Source organism: Amblyomma mixtum, chromosome 3, assembly GCF_055824585.1.
Source record: "Amblyomma mixtum isolate Tamu chromosome 3, ASM5582458v1, whole genome shotgun sequence".
NCBI classification, from domain to species: Eukaryota; Metazoa; Arthropoda; class Arachnida; order Ixodida; family Ixodidae; genus Amblyomma; species Amblyomma mixtum.
In genome coordinates, this window is record NC_143014.1 from 17,348,168 (window position 1) to 17,367,316 (window position 19,149).

At 45.2% G+C, this 19,149-nt stretch overlaps 1 protein-coding gene across 3 annotated transcripts in view; it reads left to right on the plus strand.

Annotated features, from left to right (window-relative positions):
* Nucleotides 1-399: 399 nt before the first annotated feature.
* Pi4KIIalpha (phosphatidylinositol 4-kinase II alpha) overlaps nucleotides 400-19,149 on the plus strand; it is a 39,550-nt gene continuing 20,800 nt past the window's right edge. Inside the window, exons 1-7 of one of the 3 annotated variants that reach the window (XM_089578263.1) lie at nucleotides 400-1,035; nucleotides 1,571-1,768; nucleotides 1,840-1,971; nucleotides 2,028-2,181; nucleotides 18,355-18,410; nucleotides 18,506-18,529; nucleotides 18,585-18,696. In XM_089578263.1, the coding sequence (XP_089434389.1) occupies nucleotides 709-1,035; nucleotides 1,571-1,768; nucleotides 1,840-1,971; nucleotides 2,028-2,181; nucleotides 18,355-18,410; nucleotides 18,506-18,529; nucleotides 18,585-18,696 (1,003 nt within the window). In that variant the 5' untranslated portion in view covers nucleotides 400-708. The remainder of the gene's footprint in view (nucleotides 1,036-1,570; nucleotides 1,769-1,839; nucleotides 1,972-2,027; nucleotides 2,182-18,354; nucleotides 18,411-18,505; nucleotides 18,530-18,584; nucleotides 18,697-19,149) is intronic. The other 2 variants (XM_089578264.1, XM_089578265.1) reach the window with 2 other exon arrangements.

Here is a 19,149-nt window from a genome sequence, read left to right on the forward strand (position 1 = left end):
TTCCCTACAACTACGTCGGACCAACTGGCCCAAAACCTACCTTTGATGAATATATTAAGCCCATTACGATAGCTGCCACCCTGTCGTTAATTCGACTCAGTAGAAACCTCGCATGGCGGAATCAGGGTGTAGAAGAGCCTTGTGTAAAAGATACTGGATGATATGTACAACGGCTGCGCAGCTACGTCGCAGTCCTCCATAAAATCACCAGTAGACACGATCTCTCCCATGCACCGGCTGTTTTCAGGAGGTATTTTGAGGCCAGGATTGGGAGCAGTTGGGATTAAGAGTTAATGAAGAATGACAAGTGGTGAGGGTATTTTCCTCTTTCCAATTTGCCACCTAGCTGCCACGCTCTTCCGTGTACCAACCGTGACAAACGGTGGGTGGTGGTAGATGGCAAGTGTGCACAACACTACGCTGGACGCCCCCTTTTTTCCACGACAGGGCTCCTAATGCTAAAGCATTGATAAGATGATGCAGGGACGACTACTGGCGCCCCATAGCCGTGCGTTGCAGCATGAAATCGCCGTTTATAGTTAAGTGTCTGCTCTGTTAAAGGATGCCCATGGTTGCCACAGCGCCGGGAGGATTAAGCAGTCACGTGATGTTGACGCCACCCGGCTGCTGCTGCTTTCCTGTGACAAACTCTATGGTTGGAGCAGCGGGGCTGGCGCGTCCCGTTTCTTTTGCTTTTTTTTTAAGTCAATGACCAGCGAACAGGGAAAATTACGCGCCATCAACGCAGGTGATGACCCCGGTCTTTACCAAGACAGCGACGAGCAAAACTTGCCCGACGTGACGTTTTCAGTAGGCACATCGCTTGCCAGCAACGCATCGCGAACGCGAGAAAGTCAGCCTCTTCTTCGTCGAATGGAGCCTGATCTGGGGACCGCTGCTGAGACCTTTCCTGATGACCCGCAATTCGCAGCTGTGGTGCGGGAAGCCTTCACTGCGATTGAGTCGGGGATTTATCCAGAGCGGATTTACCAGGGATCAAGTGGAAGCTACTTTGTCAAAAACTGTGAGCGCACGGTAAGCCTAAGCGTAGCTGCTACTGTTTATTGGTACGTTGTATTCGCGAACTCTGGTTGTCCCTTCTGGGTTTGTTGTCAATAGCCGTTACTGTATAACGTACTGGTGTTATATATGCGGCTGGGATTGTTGACAGGGTGGATAGGAGCCACCTTTGATGTTGGCGCTCAGCCATGTCAGATGAACGTCACGATGAGCTGTCATTGATTGTGCCTGAAGGGAGGCACCGGGTGTTTGTTCTGCATGGTGCTTCCTCATATTAACGCGCAAGCATGGGCGGCAATAAGCACATAGACCGAAGGCGTAGGATTTTCTTGTTGCTTCGTGTTACGTCAGTAGGACCTCGGCGCTTCGTGTAATCCATTGATGCATTTGTGAGGTTTTTGGCGTTGCTAGTTCTTATCTGTTTTATTTGATGAACGGTTGTCTGAAAATGCGAGCGTAGCTACGTTTATAGGCACGATGGGACTGCAGCCTTTAATATTTTTGTCTCCTTTGTCTCAAACGTATGTCTGTGTCACTAACATTATTTCAGAAAATCGCTGTCTACAAACCAAAGGATGAAGAACCGTATGGCAGGCTGAATCCGAAGTGGACAAAATGGATGCACAAGCTTTGTTGTCCATGCTGCTTCGGTAGGAGTTGCCTAGTGCCTAATCAGGGCTACTTGTCAGAAGCAGGCGCATCACTTGTGGATCAGAAACTGCAGCTAAACATTGTTCCTAAAACTAAGGTGAGCAGTGGATGAGACCTGTTCGTGTGACTTCATTTACTAAACTGCCTTGCCTGCTTGTGTTTGCTCAGGTGGTGAAACTTGTTAGTGAAACCTTCAATTACTCAGCCTTGGACCGTGCCAAAGCTCGAACCAAAAAGAATGTGACAGAGCGATTCCCAAAAGTTGGTCGGCATTTTCATCGGATTGGCTTGCCCCACAAGGTTGGTAATTGCTTAACTGGATCCCAGGAGGCTGCTACCTGTGACGTGTCTTGTAGGTGGGATCCTTCCAGCTGTATGTAGAGGGCTACCAGGATGCTGACTACTGGCTGCGGAAGTTTGAATCAGAACCACTTCCCCCTGAGCTTCAGCGCATGTTCCAGTTTCAGTTCGAGCGGCTTGTGGTGCTGGACTACATCATACGTAACACTGGTGAGTGTGCCTTGCTTTGGAATGGCCCGTGCGGCTTGTTGTGCATGTCACCTTTTTAAAGAGTAATAACTAACCTCTCATCAGGGGCAGATTTATTGGTCGCTCTTGGAGGGGGGTAGTTCTGGGGGGCGGGGCGGTCCTATTTGAGCCATGTATGTCTTGGACTTGTTTTTCTCAGAAAAGTGACTTGGGGGGGAGTGATCGCCTCCCCCATATCTGCCCCTGCATCTCATTACTTTGATTTATCTGTGTTTTGTGCAAAATTGTTTGCATCTCATTTGTCATGTGAATGATCGTAATCTGCAAAAGTTTTCAGTATTCGTTCATTTGCATGTCTGGCCACTACAGTGTTCTGTCCATGTTCGGGCCACTTTTTTGTGATATGTGAGTGTCTTGGTGATATACCAGCTAGCAGTTCCTGTTTTCTGTGAATTGTTTGTGTCATGAGTTCTGGAAGCCTAATCCATTGTTTACCCTTTTTTTATCCAAAAATTGTTCCAAGTTTGGTGACTACTTATCTGGCAATCATTCAACTAATGCTGAAGGAATGACAGCTATAGCTGCATGCCAGTTTATGACAGGCCCAAATGGTTAACCAGCTCACACATGACATACCTGTGGTGTCTCGGGTATTGTGTATTTGTAAGGCCCGTTTCACATGGGGCGAATTTCACCACTGCAGATGATTCGTTCGGTCTGTGGCTGCAGAGGGCCGCCGGTCTTGCCGCAGACGGCTTGCGAATGATTTCCGTCCGGTTGGAATTCATTCGCAGCGTCGGTATGTTCGCTCTGCGACTAACGAAGATCCACTGCTTGGATCCCCGTCAGGCTTGGCTTTGGCCACCAGCATACTTTTCGAATAATTCAGAACTGTTTACCTTAATATACGAAATGTTACCTTGTATCTAAAGGTACGCAAGTCTACAACAACATAAACCAGGACAGCAGCTTGGGCATGTTGGTTATTCATTTGTGACGGAACAGCGCAAAACACCGGGATAAGAGACAAGCGCTGACTTACAACTGGTTTTTATTTCGAAGAAACACTGCTTCTTATACCTTCTTCTCCCCCTCAAAAAAAAACAACAAATGCGTCCCAACCATATCGTTCAAGCGTCCAAAAAAACATAAGATAAATAATCACAGAGATTTATAATCACATTTTTAACATTTCAAATTCTTTCTTAGTCAAAGCAACAGACGGCGTGCTGACACAATCGTCGCGCAGACTCGCTATCGAAGCTGCCTCGATTATTTCCCTGACTAACTGGTCTTTGTGATTAGCCAAAGCTTTGCATTTCTGGAAAACAGGTGCACAGCTTGTTGAAGGGCAATCTCTGCAATGAATTCCCAGGTTCCGGCAAGCTTGCTCGAAATTAGTTTTGTGTTCTAGTAGCCTTTCGTTCATGCACCTACCAGTCTGCCCTATGTATTGTTTACCACATGCCACTGGCAACGAATAAACAAGGCCTTCGGTGCACTCCACAAAGGGGGTTCGATGCTTTATCGTGCATCCCTGCTTCTTTTTGGTCGGGTCGGAATTGACTCGTCTGCACAGACTTTTGAGTTTGTTAGGAGCAGTCATCACTACATTCACGCCAGCTTTTCGACCTATGCTCTTCAGGCGATGAGAAACGTTGTGAATATACGGTATTGCTACTACCGGCCTCCTTTCTTTCTTTGCCTCGTCTTGCTCCTCCTCGGGCCTAGCCTGCATCAGGTGCTTTTTCATCTGCTTGGCAACAGAAACCAAAAGGTGCGAGGGGTAACCCGAGTTGCCAAGCCGTTCAGCCTGGCGAAGAGCCTGGCGTTCAGCCAGGCTCTTCGTCAGGGGCCCTTCGCCAGGCTCTTCGCCAGGGCCCATCTTCCAACCAGGGGCTGGAAGATGGGATTCTTGACAACAAAGTAGGGCAGCCTCACTGAGGCACTCCATTCTCACTTTATTTTGTGTCGACACATATCGTGGACTTGATGCTTGTTGTCCATGAACTTTTCTCCTGGGACTGTGGCTTAAAGAGGACTGGGTGGAGACGTTGAAACGAGCAAACATGGCCTACTGCAGCACCACTTCTGTTGGTGCAGCACGCTTTCAAGAGATGCAATATTTGTGCATCTCACGGGCATAACAAATAGCACGCATGAAAAGCTGCTGCATGCAACTGAACTAAATTGCTATGATTCCTCTAGGCCAGAGGTTTCCAGGCTGTCTTTGTGGGTTCTGCGAGCACTGACACTGGCCTGTACCCCCTTTCAGAGATACTTTTGGCAGGCGTGTTCGAAGTAGACACAGTACCTGGTGTGTTAAAACTCCTTTCATCAGAGTGTTAGCTCATTTCTCAATTTTGTGCCATTGGTATCGGTACCTTCTGCAGCAGCACAGGCCTTGGTAGCGCGCCAAGATGCTGCGTGCCAGTAACAACGCCGCATGTTTGTTTTGACGGGAACGCTGGCAGTGAACTTGGCAACGAGTCAAGATGCAGCTGCATCAGTGCACATATGCTGGCAAGAGGAAGGGGCAATGCGTGTGATGTGTGCACGTGGCGGCTGAAAGTGTGGACCACTTGTCTGGCGAGCAAAAAAAAGCCGTGCACATCTCATCAGGCATTTTTTCATGCAGTTATATGGCATTAGTGACGCTGGGGCGGAGTTTTGCTGGCAGTGAGCCCATTTGCGTCAGAGTATCTGTCGAAATTAGGAGAGAAAAAAAAAAAACGCTGGTGCCGGAGTGGGAAGCGTCAGATGACAGTAACAGCTGGACGAGGCGTCATGATTCTGTGTGCAGCCCAGCCATGTCTGCATTCTTGGCTACGCGGGATGCTGCAGGGGAGGATAACTTTGACCACCTTGTTTTCTTTACTTTTTTTTAAAATTTATTTATTTATTCAAGTTACCCTTAAAGGCCCTCCAGAAGAGGGTATTACATGGGGGGGGGGGGGGGGGGGTACATTCATATTAGTAATCGCGATACATTTTAACAAATAAGTGTAGCAAAAAACATTAAGACATTAGGCATAACACAAAGGGAAAATGAACACTAACAAAAACAGCAAACTTTTACACATTTCCGTCACAGCGAAGAAGCTCTTGGAATTTTTTATTGTCAGTTTCTGTGGCAATGACTGATGGGAAACTATTCCAATCAGTGGAAGTACGGGCAATGAATGAATTGGCGTAAGAGGATGAATGACAGTTTACGCGTTTAACTTTGAAAGAATGATCACGGCGTGGAAAGATGGCATCAGGTGACAAACAAATCACTGCGAAGGGATGGGTGGCAATAGAGGTTATGGAAAAGGGTTAAGCCAGCAAGTTTATGGCGATATGACAAATCTTCCAGTTCGGCACGTTTTTTTAATGCTGAAACGCTTGTGAAGGGTGAGTAGTCTGAAAATGTGAAGCGAACAGCACGATTCTGCAAGGATTCAATGTTAGTGATAACGTAGGCTTGAACAGGGTCCCAAATGGCCACAGCATATTCGATTTTAGGGCGTATTAGAGTTATATAACTCTTTCCGTACCATGGGGAAAATGACCATTTTCTGATGGTCTCAGTACATTTTTTTTTTGTGTAAAAACTATTGCATTCAATATTTATTGCAATACCCAAAAATAGAGCTGAATAAAGGTGCTTTCTATTCAGATAAGTTTAAACAACAAATTGCATGTTGCAACAAAAAATTTTATTTGCTAAAAACAAGATTTTAGGAAAAAATTCAACAAGGCTTGCGAATGCACGTTTGTATCTAAAAAGAAAAAAATGTTAAAATATTCTGAAATATGCAAAATGTTTGTTACTCTATTGGTCACTATCTCCAAAAAAAAATAATTTCTATCTTGAGTACTATTCTTGCTACAAAACAATAGCTCGAAACCCTATAGTTGTGCATCGGAGCGCGGCCGCCTGTTTTTCAGGCTGGTTTCCATCATGACCGATGTGAAAACAATATCTTCAGTGCCCTGCAACATTATCAGGCTCGTTGTTGCACAGGTCGTCGATTAAATGACTCTCAGACGAAATGGAGTCCTAAAATTTGCTCTGTTTTAGAGCGCGTGGCGCACGTGTGGAGGCTGGCAAGCGACTTTTATAGTACTGCATCTTCGAAGCGCGTTCAAAAATTGCCGTTTTGTAGGGGCGAAAAAAACTATATCGGAAACAAAACTTCAGTTCTTCGGCTACAAGCCAGATTCGCATTGTGCCTGTAAGCAACGCGGAAGGCTCCGAAGTCTAGCGGCGAAAGCATCATCTGCGGGCAACATGGCGGGCAATGAGCGCAGGTCCGCGTCTTCATTTCTTCGCAGCGCGTTAGAAAGCGCCCCTTCGCGGAACAAAAGAAAACTACATCCGAAACAAAACTTTTGTTCCTTGCCTACAAGCTACATCTGCAGCGTGGTCATTAGCAATGCAGAAGGTTCTGAAATCGTGGCATGAAATGATCATTAGTGGGCTAACGATGCTCAATGGGAACGGTAGGGAAAGAGATAAGCAAGTTTTTTAACGTGTATAGGGGCGTATCTGAGGTTGCGGTTAAGAAAACCAAGTGAGCGGTTAGCAGATGCTAGGGTGAGGTCGTTATGGTGATGGCATGTTACGTCAAACTGAAGGTGCACCCCAAGGTACTTGTATGTTGATGTTAGTTCCACAGTATTGTCATTTAGAATATAAGTGGTTGGAATGCAAGCTGTACGATGAGTGAAAGATATTAGTTTAACATATAAATACCATTGCAAACCAGCAAGACACACGACGAAGAACGAGGACACACAAGCGCTGACTTCCAACTGACGTTTAATGGGTGAAAAATGTGCTTAAATACTGATTACAAACAACAAAAAGAAAAGAAAACCGCACCTGACAAGGCGATGGAAGGCGCGCTGACACAATTATCTTGCAGCCCGGCTATCTCAGCAGCCTCCTTGAAGAAGTGACAAGCAAATATATTTTCTTCTCTTTTTATTTTCTTTTCTTTTTGTTGTTTGTAATCAGTATTTAAGCACATTTTTCACCCATTAAACGTCAGTTGGAAGTCAGTGCTTGTGTGTCCTCGTTCTTCGTCGTGTGTCTTGCTGGTTTGGTTTGCGCTGGTATTTATATGTTATGAATCACCAACTGGCCCGCACTCTTACCCTACTGATGTTAGTTTAGTTTTAGAAATGTTGAATGTCATTAACTATGGTGAGCACTAAGAGCTTACTGCGTTCAGGTCAGATTGCAGGGATTGGCGGTCACTGTCTCTAGTAATGTTACGGTAAATTATGCAGTCGTCAGCGAAAAGGCACACTCTAGATGTTACACAGGAAGGCAAATCTTTAATATAGATTAGAAAAAGCAAAGGTCCTAGCACGCTTCCTTGTACCCCAGATGTCACATTAGCAGAGGAAGAGTTAGTTATTATCTGAGGTGAACTGTTTTTTAGATGATAGAAAGCCAAGCGAGCACGTTAGGGTGTATATTAAGCTGTGCTAGTTTCAGTAGAAGTCTTTGATGAGGAACCCGATCGAAAGCTTTTGAGTAATCCAGGAACACTGCATTGACCTGAGAGCCCGCGTCAAGTGACAATTGTAAGTCATTAACAAAGCCAGCTAGTTGAGTACCACAAGAAAATCCCTTGCGGAAACCGTGATGTTATGATCTTCGAGATAGCTGACTTGCACTGACATCGCACATTACACGGGCCTCTGGCATTTTGCCTCCATCGAAGTGTAACCCACCATGGCTGGGATCAAACCCACTTCTTTCAGGTCAGCAGCTGCGCACCATAACCTCTGAGCCACTGCAGCGGCTGTTCTTGTCTTGGGGTTAGAGGTATGACCATGTGTGAGAGATTGGCATTGAATAAAAAAAAATTGCTGTAAGCAATAAAACAAACAGGTAACAAAAGTGGACAAAACAGCAAGAAAAAAAAAGGCACAGAGTCCATTGGTCCCTTGACACATATTGAAGGCAGTTGGGGTTCCTTGAGGCTAAAAAGTTGAGGACCTCTAGGCATTCTCTTGTGATGGTTCGCGTGACTCTTAAATGCTGGTGGCTCTTGCATGTACTGTCATGAGAGTTTTTGTGTTTTCATGTTGTGAATGGGCATCTGCTTTGAGGTGGTGTGTGCCTTCTTTGTGGAGCTGCTGTGACCTTTTAACATGCTTTGAATTTACTGCCCCGTTTTCCAGCTGCTTACAGAAGCTATTTATCACTAAAGTCATGAGTAAGCAACCAGAACTTCCTTGATAACTGGACCATAGTTTTGCATTTTTTTCAGCCAGTTGGTGACGCAGTACTGCACTTATTGTAGTTTTATAATTTTGCACGAAGCTGAAATAAAAAGGGCATAAAACAGCCACTTTGATGCAGAAGCAAATTCTTGAGAGACCATGATTATTTCTTTGTATTGTAGTGTGTGGTGGTGTCAGTGTGAGGTGACCTTTCATATTGGTAACAGCGCAAAGATGGGATGACAGAAAAAACACAGGTGCTGACTGACAACTGGCATTTTTATTTCAGAAGGGCGTGTATATATACTGTATCGCCACAAACAGATTCAAGGTGCGCAACAGTGAATGAAGTCTTCCTATGCTGTATTTATCTTCCTGGGTTGTTCAGCAAATGCACAGTCACTATTTTATTTCATCTCATCATAGCGAGGCCTTTCATTTCACCATTCAGTGCTGTGCACCTTGAATCTGTTTGTGGTGATGCGGTATATATACGTGTCCGTCCGAAATAAAAGTGCCACTTGTGCTGTTCTTTTTTTCTGTCGTCCCGTCTTCCAACAAGCCCAACTCGCCGCCCTTATAAGGTGACCTTTATCTGTTTTTTCTGTGTTTGGAAAATGGGCTATTCCTGAAGCACTTCACAAAAAAATTTTTTCATTCATTGCTCACAGGGACAGTAAAGCAACATAGTGCGTGAGTGCTCATTGAGGAAACCAAGGTAGTTGAAAATAATAAATAGGCTTGCGTTACGCCATCCGTGCCAACTTCAGGGTGAACATTGTGAAGCATTCAGTGTGTTGAGCATTGAAGGACACCTCACTGGGAGCCACCATTCACCCTTCTTGCTCTCCACTGGTGAAAAGACATCGTGTTTTTGTTTGTTGTCATGGCAGGCTGTTGATCTGTTGTGGCTGCACTTCAGCTGCGCATTGCAGCTGAACCCCATGGCAGCTGTCACAGACAATTGGGATTGAGGGACATTTTTCACACACTTGGTTGGCAAGGCAGAAGTTTGAGCTGGTTGGTGAAGATTCATTATAGTGGTAGAACACAGTGCAAACTCGGCAAATTGTGACAGACATCGAATTAATGCTCGCAGTAGGAATTGATTCTTCCGCTCTCACTTGGTATGTAAACACTGTTCTTGCAGCAAAAGACGCATTGTGGCTGAGAAAATTATTCCGCTACTCTTGACACTGAGGAGGGTGGTTCCATGTAAGGTCATGGCTGATCAATCTCTTCAATTTATTTGAGACTTTTATAATATTGTTGCCTGATGACTGGACAGAAGCCATCCACAATTGCTTTTCTCCCAAAAAATTTTTTCGAGCCACGCGAAATTATTAACGACGGAGAAGTGGTGTTCCGCGCTTAGGTACTGTGTGCTGTTTTGGCCCACTTTGGTTATTAATTACTTGAAATATATTAAAATTAGGGACCTGAAAATTGTTTGAGTAAATATATGGATGTTTTTTTTTTGGTCTGTCTACAAGCTATAGATGTTTTTATAAAATTTGTCAAAATCCGCACAAAGAATGTTATCAAGAACGGCTTGTAGCACAGTGGCAGTAGTTGTGCATTATAATCTATGCAAACAGGCATATCAAACTGCTGAAGCTGATGTTTATATGTCTTTTCTATAAAGAGAGATGATGGCGCTAATTTCAAGAAAACAGAACAGTGAAAAATTCTGTCAATTTAAAAAAAAAAATTATATTTTTTAGACTTTGTCCACATGTTCTCCTTTATGTCAGATTTTAGAATAATTAAAATCATGTTGCATAATTTTGTTTGTGTAGTAGTTGCGACCCTTCCAGTGAGGCCCTTGGGCAAGGTTGTGCACACCATGCAGGTCTGAAGAGCGTATCTCATTTGTGAACGGGTTTTCAATTTTGTACTCCTTTATGCCCCGATGCGTCAGATTAGCTACGAGAGCCACTGCAGGGAAGGATGCAGGATTATTTTTCACTGCCTGGGGTTCCTTGATGCGCTGCGGCATCGCACAGAACACGGACGTTTTTGGCATTTCACCTCCACTAAAATGCAGTCAGGATTCGAGGTGCAGCTTAGTATACACACAAAGAGGATAAAGTCACACAGGCAAGCAGCATATTTCAAATAATTTTTAGCAAAATTAATAAGTTGAAAAGGTCCTTGCTTCATTAAAAATGATTTTTCTGAGCTGCAATCGTTTATTCAACTGATTCGACAACGCCCAATGTCTTCACTCCTGTACCCTTAGTTTCTTCCATGCAGATCTGGCTGTGTGTGCCACATACGTTGGTGACCTGGATAGCTGCCACGCATGCCCCGACTGAATGCCATGGAAGGCGCGCACTGTCATCCACTCTTCCTTACGCGGAAGGCAACAACCTCTATTGCTTCCAGATGTATCAGATGCACACCTCTCAGTTTCTTCGATAAAACACTTGCAAAGTCTCCGGCTGCCTGAATGGCGCTTTCAGGGTTTGTTCTCAGGTTGCTGAGAGTTGCTTGGTGCTTGACGGGACCTCCAACACCTTTGCACGCGTTTTTCCCGTGTCTGGTTGCTGAGAATATTGATTGGGTATTGGGACAATCGCTTTTTCAAAATTTTCATTTCCATATTTCATTGTCGAAGTAGCAAAAGCATGGGTGGCACAAGTAGTCAGTCTCATTGACATTTACAGGTCTTTCGGATATTAGCAGTTGCTTCAAAACGGTGATGTCTAGGTTGGTGACAGTGCTGAAATTTCGCTTCTTTGGAATGAGCTTCTTGTGCTTGGAAAGGCAACTTGCGCAAAACACTGTCAGACTTATACTTCACCATGAGCGTCTCATGGTGTGCGTCATCATGAGACGCACGTGGAGGCCCAGTCGTTTGAGCATCCGCCTCGCATGCGGGAGGTGCTGGGTTCGATCCCCAGTGCCCGCCGGTGCTGCAGTGGGCACCAGCTCTCTTCCCCTGCCTGCTGGTGCTCGGCTTCAATCAGGGTGAGATGCTTGGGGGAAATGGGTCTTCGGGCCCACCCACCTTGAGTAGATGAAAAATACCTTGCGCTCTTGGGCCACAGGTGCCCATGCACCATAAAAATCCATCATCGCCACCATGAGACGCACGTGAGCAGCGCACGCAGTAAGAGCAAAACGCAAGCACGCCTCTCACTCATCTGTCTGTGATGGAAGTGAACATCTGGAAACTGACAGGGAGTGCTGTGCCCGGGCTCCCCTCCACCCCAAGTGGATTAGACAGCTAGTCTCCTCTGGAATCAGTGAGCACAGCTTGGCTGGTGAATCCCAAGGTCTGCTGTCCACCCGGAGAGGACCCGAGTGTCTATCGCTGCAATCATTGTGCTCAACCGAAAAGAACGTTGCACTGACCTTTGAGCATAAAAGGCCTCGTTTCCGGTGGTTCTTTGGCGTGCCGAGCAGTGCGGCAGAGCATGCATTATCCCCATCCTCCACATCCATGTCTGCGGACAAAGGACCAGTTTCTGCTGGTTTCCTCTACTCCACGTGCCTGCCTGAGGACACGAAAACGAACTCTCAAAGCGTCTCCTCGTAAAAGGAGCGTGTGGGGTGCACGGGTGTATGCATAGCATGCATACGCCCACATGCATAGGAGCCCAAATAGTCTCACTGTTGACGCCCTTGGTGCCGCCAGCACCTTTCGCTACTCCAGATCTTTTCTAAGAGACTGAGATCCAACCCTCCCTGTATTCTATAGACATAGCAGGCAAGAAGTCAAATATACATAGTTTGACAATCCTTGCTCAAGGGGTCTCATGGAGGGGGCCGTTACTAGAGAAACAAAATTATGCAGCATATTTTTGTTGATTGTGAAATCTGATATAAAGGACAACATGTAGAGAAAGTTTTTAACAAATATGAAAAATGGCTTCTTTTTTAATTGCCGTCAGAAGTTTTCATTGTTCTGTGTTTTCTTGAAATTAGCACCATCATATCTCTTTATAGAAAAGACATATAAACATGAACTTCAGCAGTTTGATAGGTCTGTCTGCGTAGACTACTATGCGCAATAACTGCCACTCTGCTACAAACTGTTTTTGATATAGGGACCTGCAAACTAGATCCAAAAACATTCTTTGTATGGATTTTGACTAATTTTATAAAAGCATCTATAGCTTGCAGACAGACAAAAATAACGGAGCAGAAATAAAAACATCGATATATTTACTCATACGATTTCGAGGTATCTAAATTTAATACATTTTATGTAATTCATAACCAAAGTTGGCCACAACAGCAGAGCACTTAAGCGCGGAGCTCCACTCCTCAGTCATTAATAAATTTGCGTGATTCGAAAAAATTTTGTGGGGGGGGGGCAAACAATTGCGGATGGCTTCTTTCCAGTGATTCGGCAACAATATATAAAAATTTCAAATAAATTTTAGAGGTTGACCAGCCACCGTTTGTTCGATCTTACGTGGAACCACCCAGGACTGGTTGCTGCCACTTTCAAGTGAATGGCGGCATAGCACAGCCTCTGGGATCCGTGCCCAAAATTGCGTGTCGACGCCCACGGCATGCATATGAAACCGGCTCAGTGATGGCAACACATGTATTTTGTGTATCAGATCACGGTGAGAGTGGTAAACTCTTGATACAGGCGTCCTCAGCATCCCTGTAGCATACCTTTTTTGTAGCAGACATTCGGTACTAAAGATCAAGTTATCTTTGAATTTAATGAACAATCTTTCTTGCTCACCCTGTGGATGTGCCACCTTTGCTCGCAAACCGTGGTTGTGTCTGTGTGCGAGGGAGGCTGCAAAGTGTGACCATTCATGTGATGTTTATTAGAAAGAATAGGCTGGCTATCAACAGGGGGCTCTTTAACTGCGAGTGCTGTGTGGGGAACTACCGGCCGGGATACGGGTGGAAGGGCGGACCCACTCGTGCCGACCAAGAAGCTTGACATTCGAAAAAAGGGGCCAGTGGCTTGCACGGCCCGTCAGTAATGCTGAGAACTTATAACGGGACACAAGGCGAGTTCGTGTTTGGAGGGGACACACGGGAAGAAGAGAGTCTCCAGGTCCTCCCTCTGCCTCAGATAGCCTTATCAATACGGTGGTGCACTCAAGGCAGACACGCCCGATTCATGCACTGCTATGCTGCTACACAAGTCTTTTATTGCATTTACTTGCTCAGGTGGCTTAGTGGCTGTGGCTTTCTGATGCTGAACCCAAGGATGTGAGGTTGAATCCCCAGTAGTGCTGAACGCTGTAGGATTTTGATACCTGGCTTTTTTAACACATAAAATCTGATTTCATTTACTGTTGCGGTTGGCCAGCGCACTAATACAGGAACCATGGCCCAGTTTTAACGGCTGCTCTTTTTTAAAGCTGTATCCAACCATAGACAGAAGTTTTAATTTTTTACAACTCACAATCTGTACACCAAAAATTCCAGCGATACGATTGTCTCGGAACTACTTCTTTTTTTTTTTTTTTACAATGTAGAGTTACTGAGGACTAACAGCCCTTTTCTCCAGCAAATAAAGTAGAATCTCGTTGATGTGTTTTTGAAAAATTCAGGAGAAAAATGCATTGCCCAGGAAAACATATTATCCAAACCGCCTAATTTTGAAAAAATGGAATTCTTGAATGAAGGACAAAGGCATTTCACTTATAGAAATATTGATTAGCATTTTTTTTTCTTGCACAAGGTCTGAACAGCTCCTCTTCTGGTTTTCGCAGAATTCAGTCAGCATTTTCATTGTCTTGCAAGCAGAAAGGATTTCACAGCACATCCGGTCCATCAACAGCAGTGGTGAAAGTAGCCAAAATCTCTTCCTAGTCTTCTTTTGGATGGTTTGCCTTTGTTCCTATGCACTGTGGGAAAGCTCCTAAGGCGGCCGAATGTAGGAGTGTTTATGTTTTGGGTGCAGTACATTTTTACAGTTCTCAGATACTTTGCTCTTAGGCACTGTGAAGAAGCTGCTGCTTGTATCCTCTCCATGTCGCATCCCTGCAGGAATGACTCGCTCGTATGTTAGCACGGTTTTTTTTTGTACTTCGCCCCTTTGCACCTAGGCACTGCAGAAGAGCCACCACAGCAGGTGACTGCTGCTGCACTCCAGCTCCTCGTGTTACCCCTTCCCTAAGGCTTGGCCCACTTGTATGTTTGCATGTGTGATTGGTTGCTAAATGTAATATATGACCAGAATTTGGCGAAATTTGAAACCCAGCTGCGGCGGCCGAATTTCGATGGAGGCGAAATTCTAGAGGCCCGTGTGCTGTCACTGCACGTTAAAGAACCCCAGGTGGTCGAAATTTCCAGAGCCCTCCACTACGGCGTCTCTCACAGCCTCAGTCGCCGTTTTGGGACGTTAAACCCCCATAAACCAACCAAATCAGTAGTAGCCAGGAAATCGTATCAACCGGGAGAAAAATTGTGTAACCCTATGGGACTTTTGAACCAGGAATGTATCAACGAGGTTGTACTGTAAATGTATGAAAGCTTGCCAACATGTGCCGTGGAGAGCGTGAACTGTTTTCAGGAACACCATGTGTCATGCAGTCAAAAATAAATGGCTGCTTTTGGTGGTAAACTTATGCAGTAGGTTATAGCCTTCTTTTGTGAAATCCTTAGTCATGGTTAACAGTATTAAAGTAAGGGAGCATCAGCAAATGATGAAAACACAGAATCTGCTTGTGAGACATCTCTCATGTAACAGACAAAATCTCCTAAAGGGGTATTTTAATTTTGTTTTGCTGTATTTGCTGCGTGTCATGCGTGGGTGCCTGAATGTATCTGACATATGGTTATTTCTAAACCTACATACACGAATGTGGTGCCTAAAGAGGATGCTAGTTTTAAATATTCAAAGGAAAGAGCAAGCCAACTTCTGAATGTGATTCTGCATTTTTTGTTGCATCTAGAGATGAAGTGCCATATACCGGGTGTCCCAGCTAAATGTAACCAAACTTTTAAAAAAGGTGAAGTGTCCTAGTCCAGTGAAACCAACTCAGGGTTGTTCATAGTCGCGTGGCCTAGTCTTGAGTATTTTTTTCGCTCTTCAAAGTTAATTAATTAGTTAAGTTTAATTAGCTAACTTTTTAATTATTGACTTCAGGAAGAAAGTGTCAATGCAAAAGTTTTAGATCACCTCGAAATACCGCTAGAAGTGCTGTTTCCGGCAAGTTACGATTTACGTAGCTTCATTTATTGGCCTTAAAAGGAAGTTGTCACGTGACCAGCTGCTCGCTCACTTCTCTGACCCAGTGTGCACCCAAAGTCTCATCGGGAAGAGGACTTCAGAAAAAACGGATTTTATTCTCTAAGGCGCGTCTTGGGACGTTGAAGTGGCACAGTTGTCATGTGGAAGCTTTTTCTTATTGTGTGGGTTATGGTTAAAGACCGGTAAAGAAACTACTTTATGTAAATATTACTTTGCTGCAAATGTCTCAGTAAGCTGTTTCTCAAAGCGATCTACAACTTTTCCATTGACACTTTGTTCCTCAAGTCAATAATTAAAAAGTTAGTTAATTAAGCTTGACTAATTAGTCAACCTTGATGAACGAAAAAAGTACTGCAGACTAGGCCACGCGACTCTAAACAACCCTCATTTGGTTTCAGATGGCTAGGACAACCCCGTGTTTTTTAAAAGCTTGGTTACATTTAGCTGGGACACCTGGTATACTTGTGTAATGATTGCAGGCTCAACTTGGCAACCATTATATAAAAAAAAAAGTCAGTCAAAGGAATTAATTTGTGTGCATAATTTTGACCACATGGTACGTTCCGCTGGGAGCGATTAGTCCGTAACTGCCTAAGAGACTCCGTACTACCACGGACGCGTGTCCTGCGCACTGTACTTCGCCTGAAATGCCTCGGTGCTGTTAATTCATCATGTGCACTCAGCGTTCGCACAAGAAAAGACTAAATGTTATGCTGCGCAAAAGCTAGAATGCGTGCACCCACACTATAGCAGTGCATTTCCTTGCCGTGACGCACTGCCTGCCAGGCGTGGGTGACAGCGGAATGAAAGACATCCTAGCACGCTAGGCCTAGCATGCTTCGCATTGAAGCCGCAGTGAAGGTGCTTTCACCCTAGTCATTTTCTCATGAAACCAGCTTACCATCACACAATAACTTCACATATACAGTAGGATCCCGATATTGCGTGTTGCATAAATCAGAGAAAATCGAAAAAAAATTCTCTCGGCCTAACCGCACGCTTGTTCGGGCTCAAATTTCGCCCAGAGGTTGCATATGGTAGTCAGTTTTGTTTTATACTTCATTCAGGTGGGGTACTTGCCTGATTCGGTCAGAATTATTTGAAAATTCCAATTGTCTGCAGCGAGACGACGAACCAAAACTGAAAGGCTTCGCAGCAGTGGTACCCGTGGCGCCATCTTGCACTCACCGGAGAAACCCAGCTGTGCTAAATGCTTGGTGGTCTCTGCTGCGAAGCAGCGAAAAATCGAGGTTTCGTTTCTCTGGTGGGTGCGAGATGGCGCCACAGGTAACAGTTCTGTGAAGTCTTTCGGTTTTGGTTCGTCGTCGCTGCAGACGATGGGGATTTCCAAATAATTCTGACCGAATCAGGCAAGTACCCCACCTAAATGAAGTATAAAACAAAACTGACCACCAAATTCAACCTCTGGGCGAAATTTGAGCCCAAACAAACGTGCGGTTAGGCCGAGAGAATTTTCGATTTTCTCTGATTTACGCAACAGTCGGTAGTGAACTCGGATATAAACGGTGGTCCTATTGCACCTCCCATAGAAGACTGAACTTTTTTTTTTTTTTCAGTTATAGTAAAGAGCTATTTCAACGTACCTCCTGCGAAATGACAATGATAAAATGGTGCTCTTTGAGATATCTTCACCACCAAGCTCAGAAGCTGTGTGGAGAAGCCTGCTTCTGAAAATTCTTGGTGCCGTGAGACAAAGCGCACAGTGCGCGCGAAAAGAAAATAAAGCCGGCTATGAACGCAGAAGGCGTGAAGTGTAGGGAAGGGAAGAAAGAGGGGCAAACATTCGCTGCATGGCAGCGCTTAACCACGGGGGAGCAGCGTCAAGAAGCAGGTGCAGCGGCACTGCCTGAGTGGTACCCCTGCGCCTCGACTGTGTCGCGCGCTTAATTATTGCCCCTTAAAGGACGCTGAGGCTGCGGAAAATGACACAGTGTTCATATAAAACTTTTTTTTTTCACATGAAATGACTCATTATATTGCAGATGCATTGTATTTATGCAAATGCGGTACTTCCTCAAGACATAAACAAAATTGAAGTGTGATAACATGAAATGTGATTATCACAGAAAGGGACGCTAAGAGCAAGGTGGAAGGCATTCGCGAGTGTTTGTTTTATAAGCTAACACTGTGTTTAGTAAGCCAGAGAGCATCCTCAGAGCCATGCTATCACCTGCAACTGACATAGTAAAGACCCTGATGTGGTAAAGATGTTTCAGATTTTTGCTGGTCCGAGTTACTTTGCTGTAGAGGGGTTCTGTTGTAATTGATTTCTGCCAGGCCTTTGACAATGGAGCGCATGGGTCACACGTGTCTTCGGGTCGCATGCGTGTAGCGCCGCTCCGAACTGTCAGCCAAGCCATCATTACTCTCAGTTGAGCACCGGACCTTTGGAAGATCTCAGTAGCTTAGAACCACATGATGTTTGTGAGCAGACTGTTTTACTCCATACTTTCGATGCATTATGTATTGAAGGATGCGCTGGGGCTATGCTAATTCATCATGAAATGCGTGTTGCAGTATTAAAGGGGGACGCGTAATTGGGGCTGCACTGCAGTCATAAAAATTCAGTGGAAAAATGCCGGTCCCATGCGAGGGCTGCACCCTGTCAAAAGTGCGACAAAAATGATGAGGCTCTTACACAAGTATATATAGACAGCATTGTAGTGGCTGTGTTCATGTAGCAGGGCCCCTTTGGTGGTGTAGACTGCCCCTGAGCCTTAGTTGGTGCCTGTTTTTGAGGTGAGCGCTTTGTGCTTTTTGCTCCACAGATCGTGGAAATGACAACTGGCTCATCAAGTGCACCCGGCCAGACAAGGAGCCTCAGGTAGGTGGCAGCTTGCCTCACAGCCAATGCTGAGCAGTGCTGAGCTATCGAATAGAAAGCAAAGATAAAAATGTTTGTGCTGCTCGCGGATCCAGGAAGCAGGCACTGAAGGAGCTGAGGTATGCGCTGCTGGGAACTTCATTTGGCCGCATTGATGGTGGCGTGTTCCCTCAGGGCTGGCCCTGTTTCTTGCAGAGCTGGAGTCCGCGCACACCGGAGGTCAAGATAGCTGCCATCGACAACGGGCTTGCCTTCCCTTTCAAGCACCCAGACTCCTGGAGGGCATGTAAGGCACTGCTGTCACACGAGCTGCTTTGAATATTCAGTTTTTTCCTCTTTTGACGTGGTGGGGTTATTGGAGTTCTTGAGCAATGCCCAAATCTTGTTCTTCCACAAACATACTGCTCAAGATGGATTCGCACGACAGACCATTCATTAATGGCCCTGCGGACCAGGTGTCGTGTGATGTCCCACTTCTGCTCCACAATGCGATTGCTGGTGAGCGCCAGGGTGAAATGCAAAGTGGAGGGGGGGGCGATGAGGAGGTCATAGCTTCTCACAGAGTGGATGTGGGACGTCACTCCGTTGCGTGAATCCACCTTTAGCATGGCCATGCATTGCAGCAAGGAGTATTAAAAAAATGTCATAATACAGCAAAAAGAAAATACTGCAACGAAAAAGCGTAAGCTGATACAAAATTCAAGATCAGATGATGTAACAAGGCAGATTAGTCAAATAC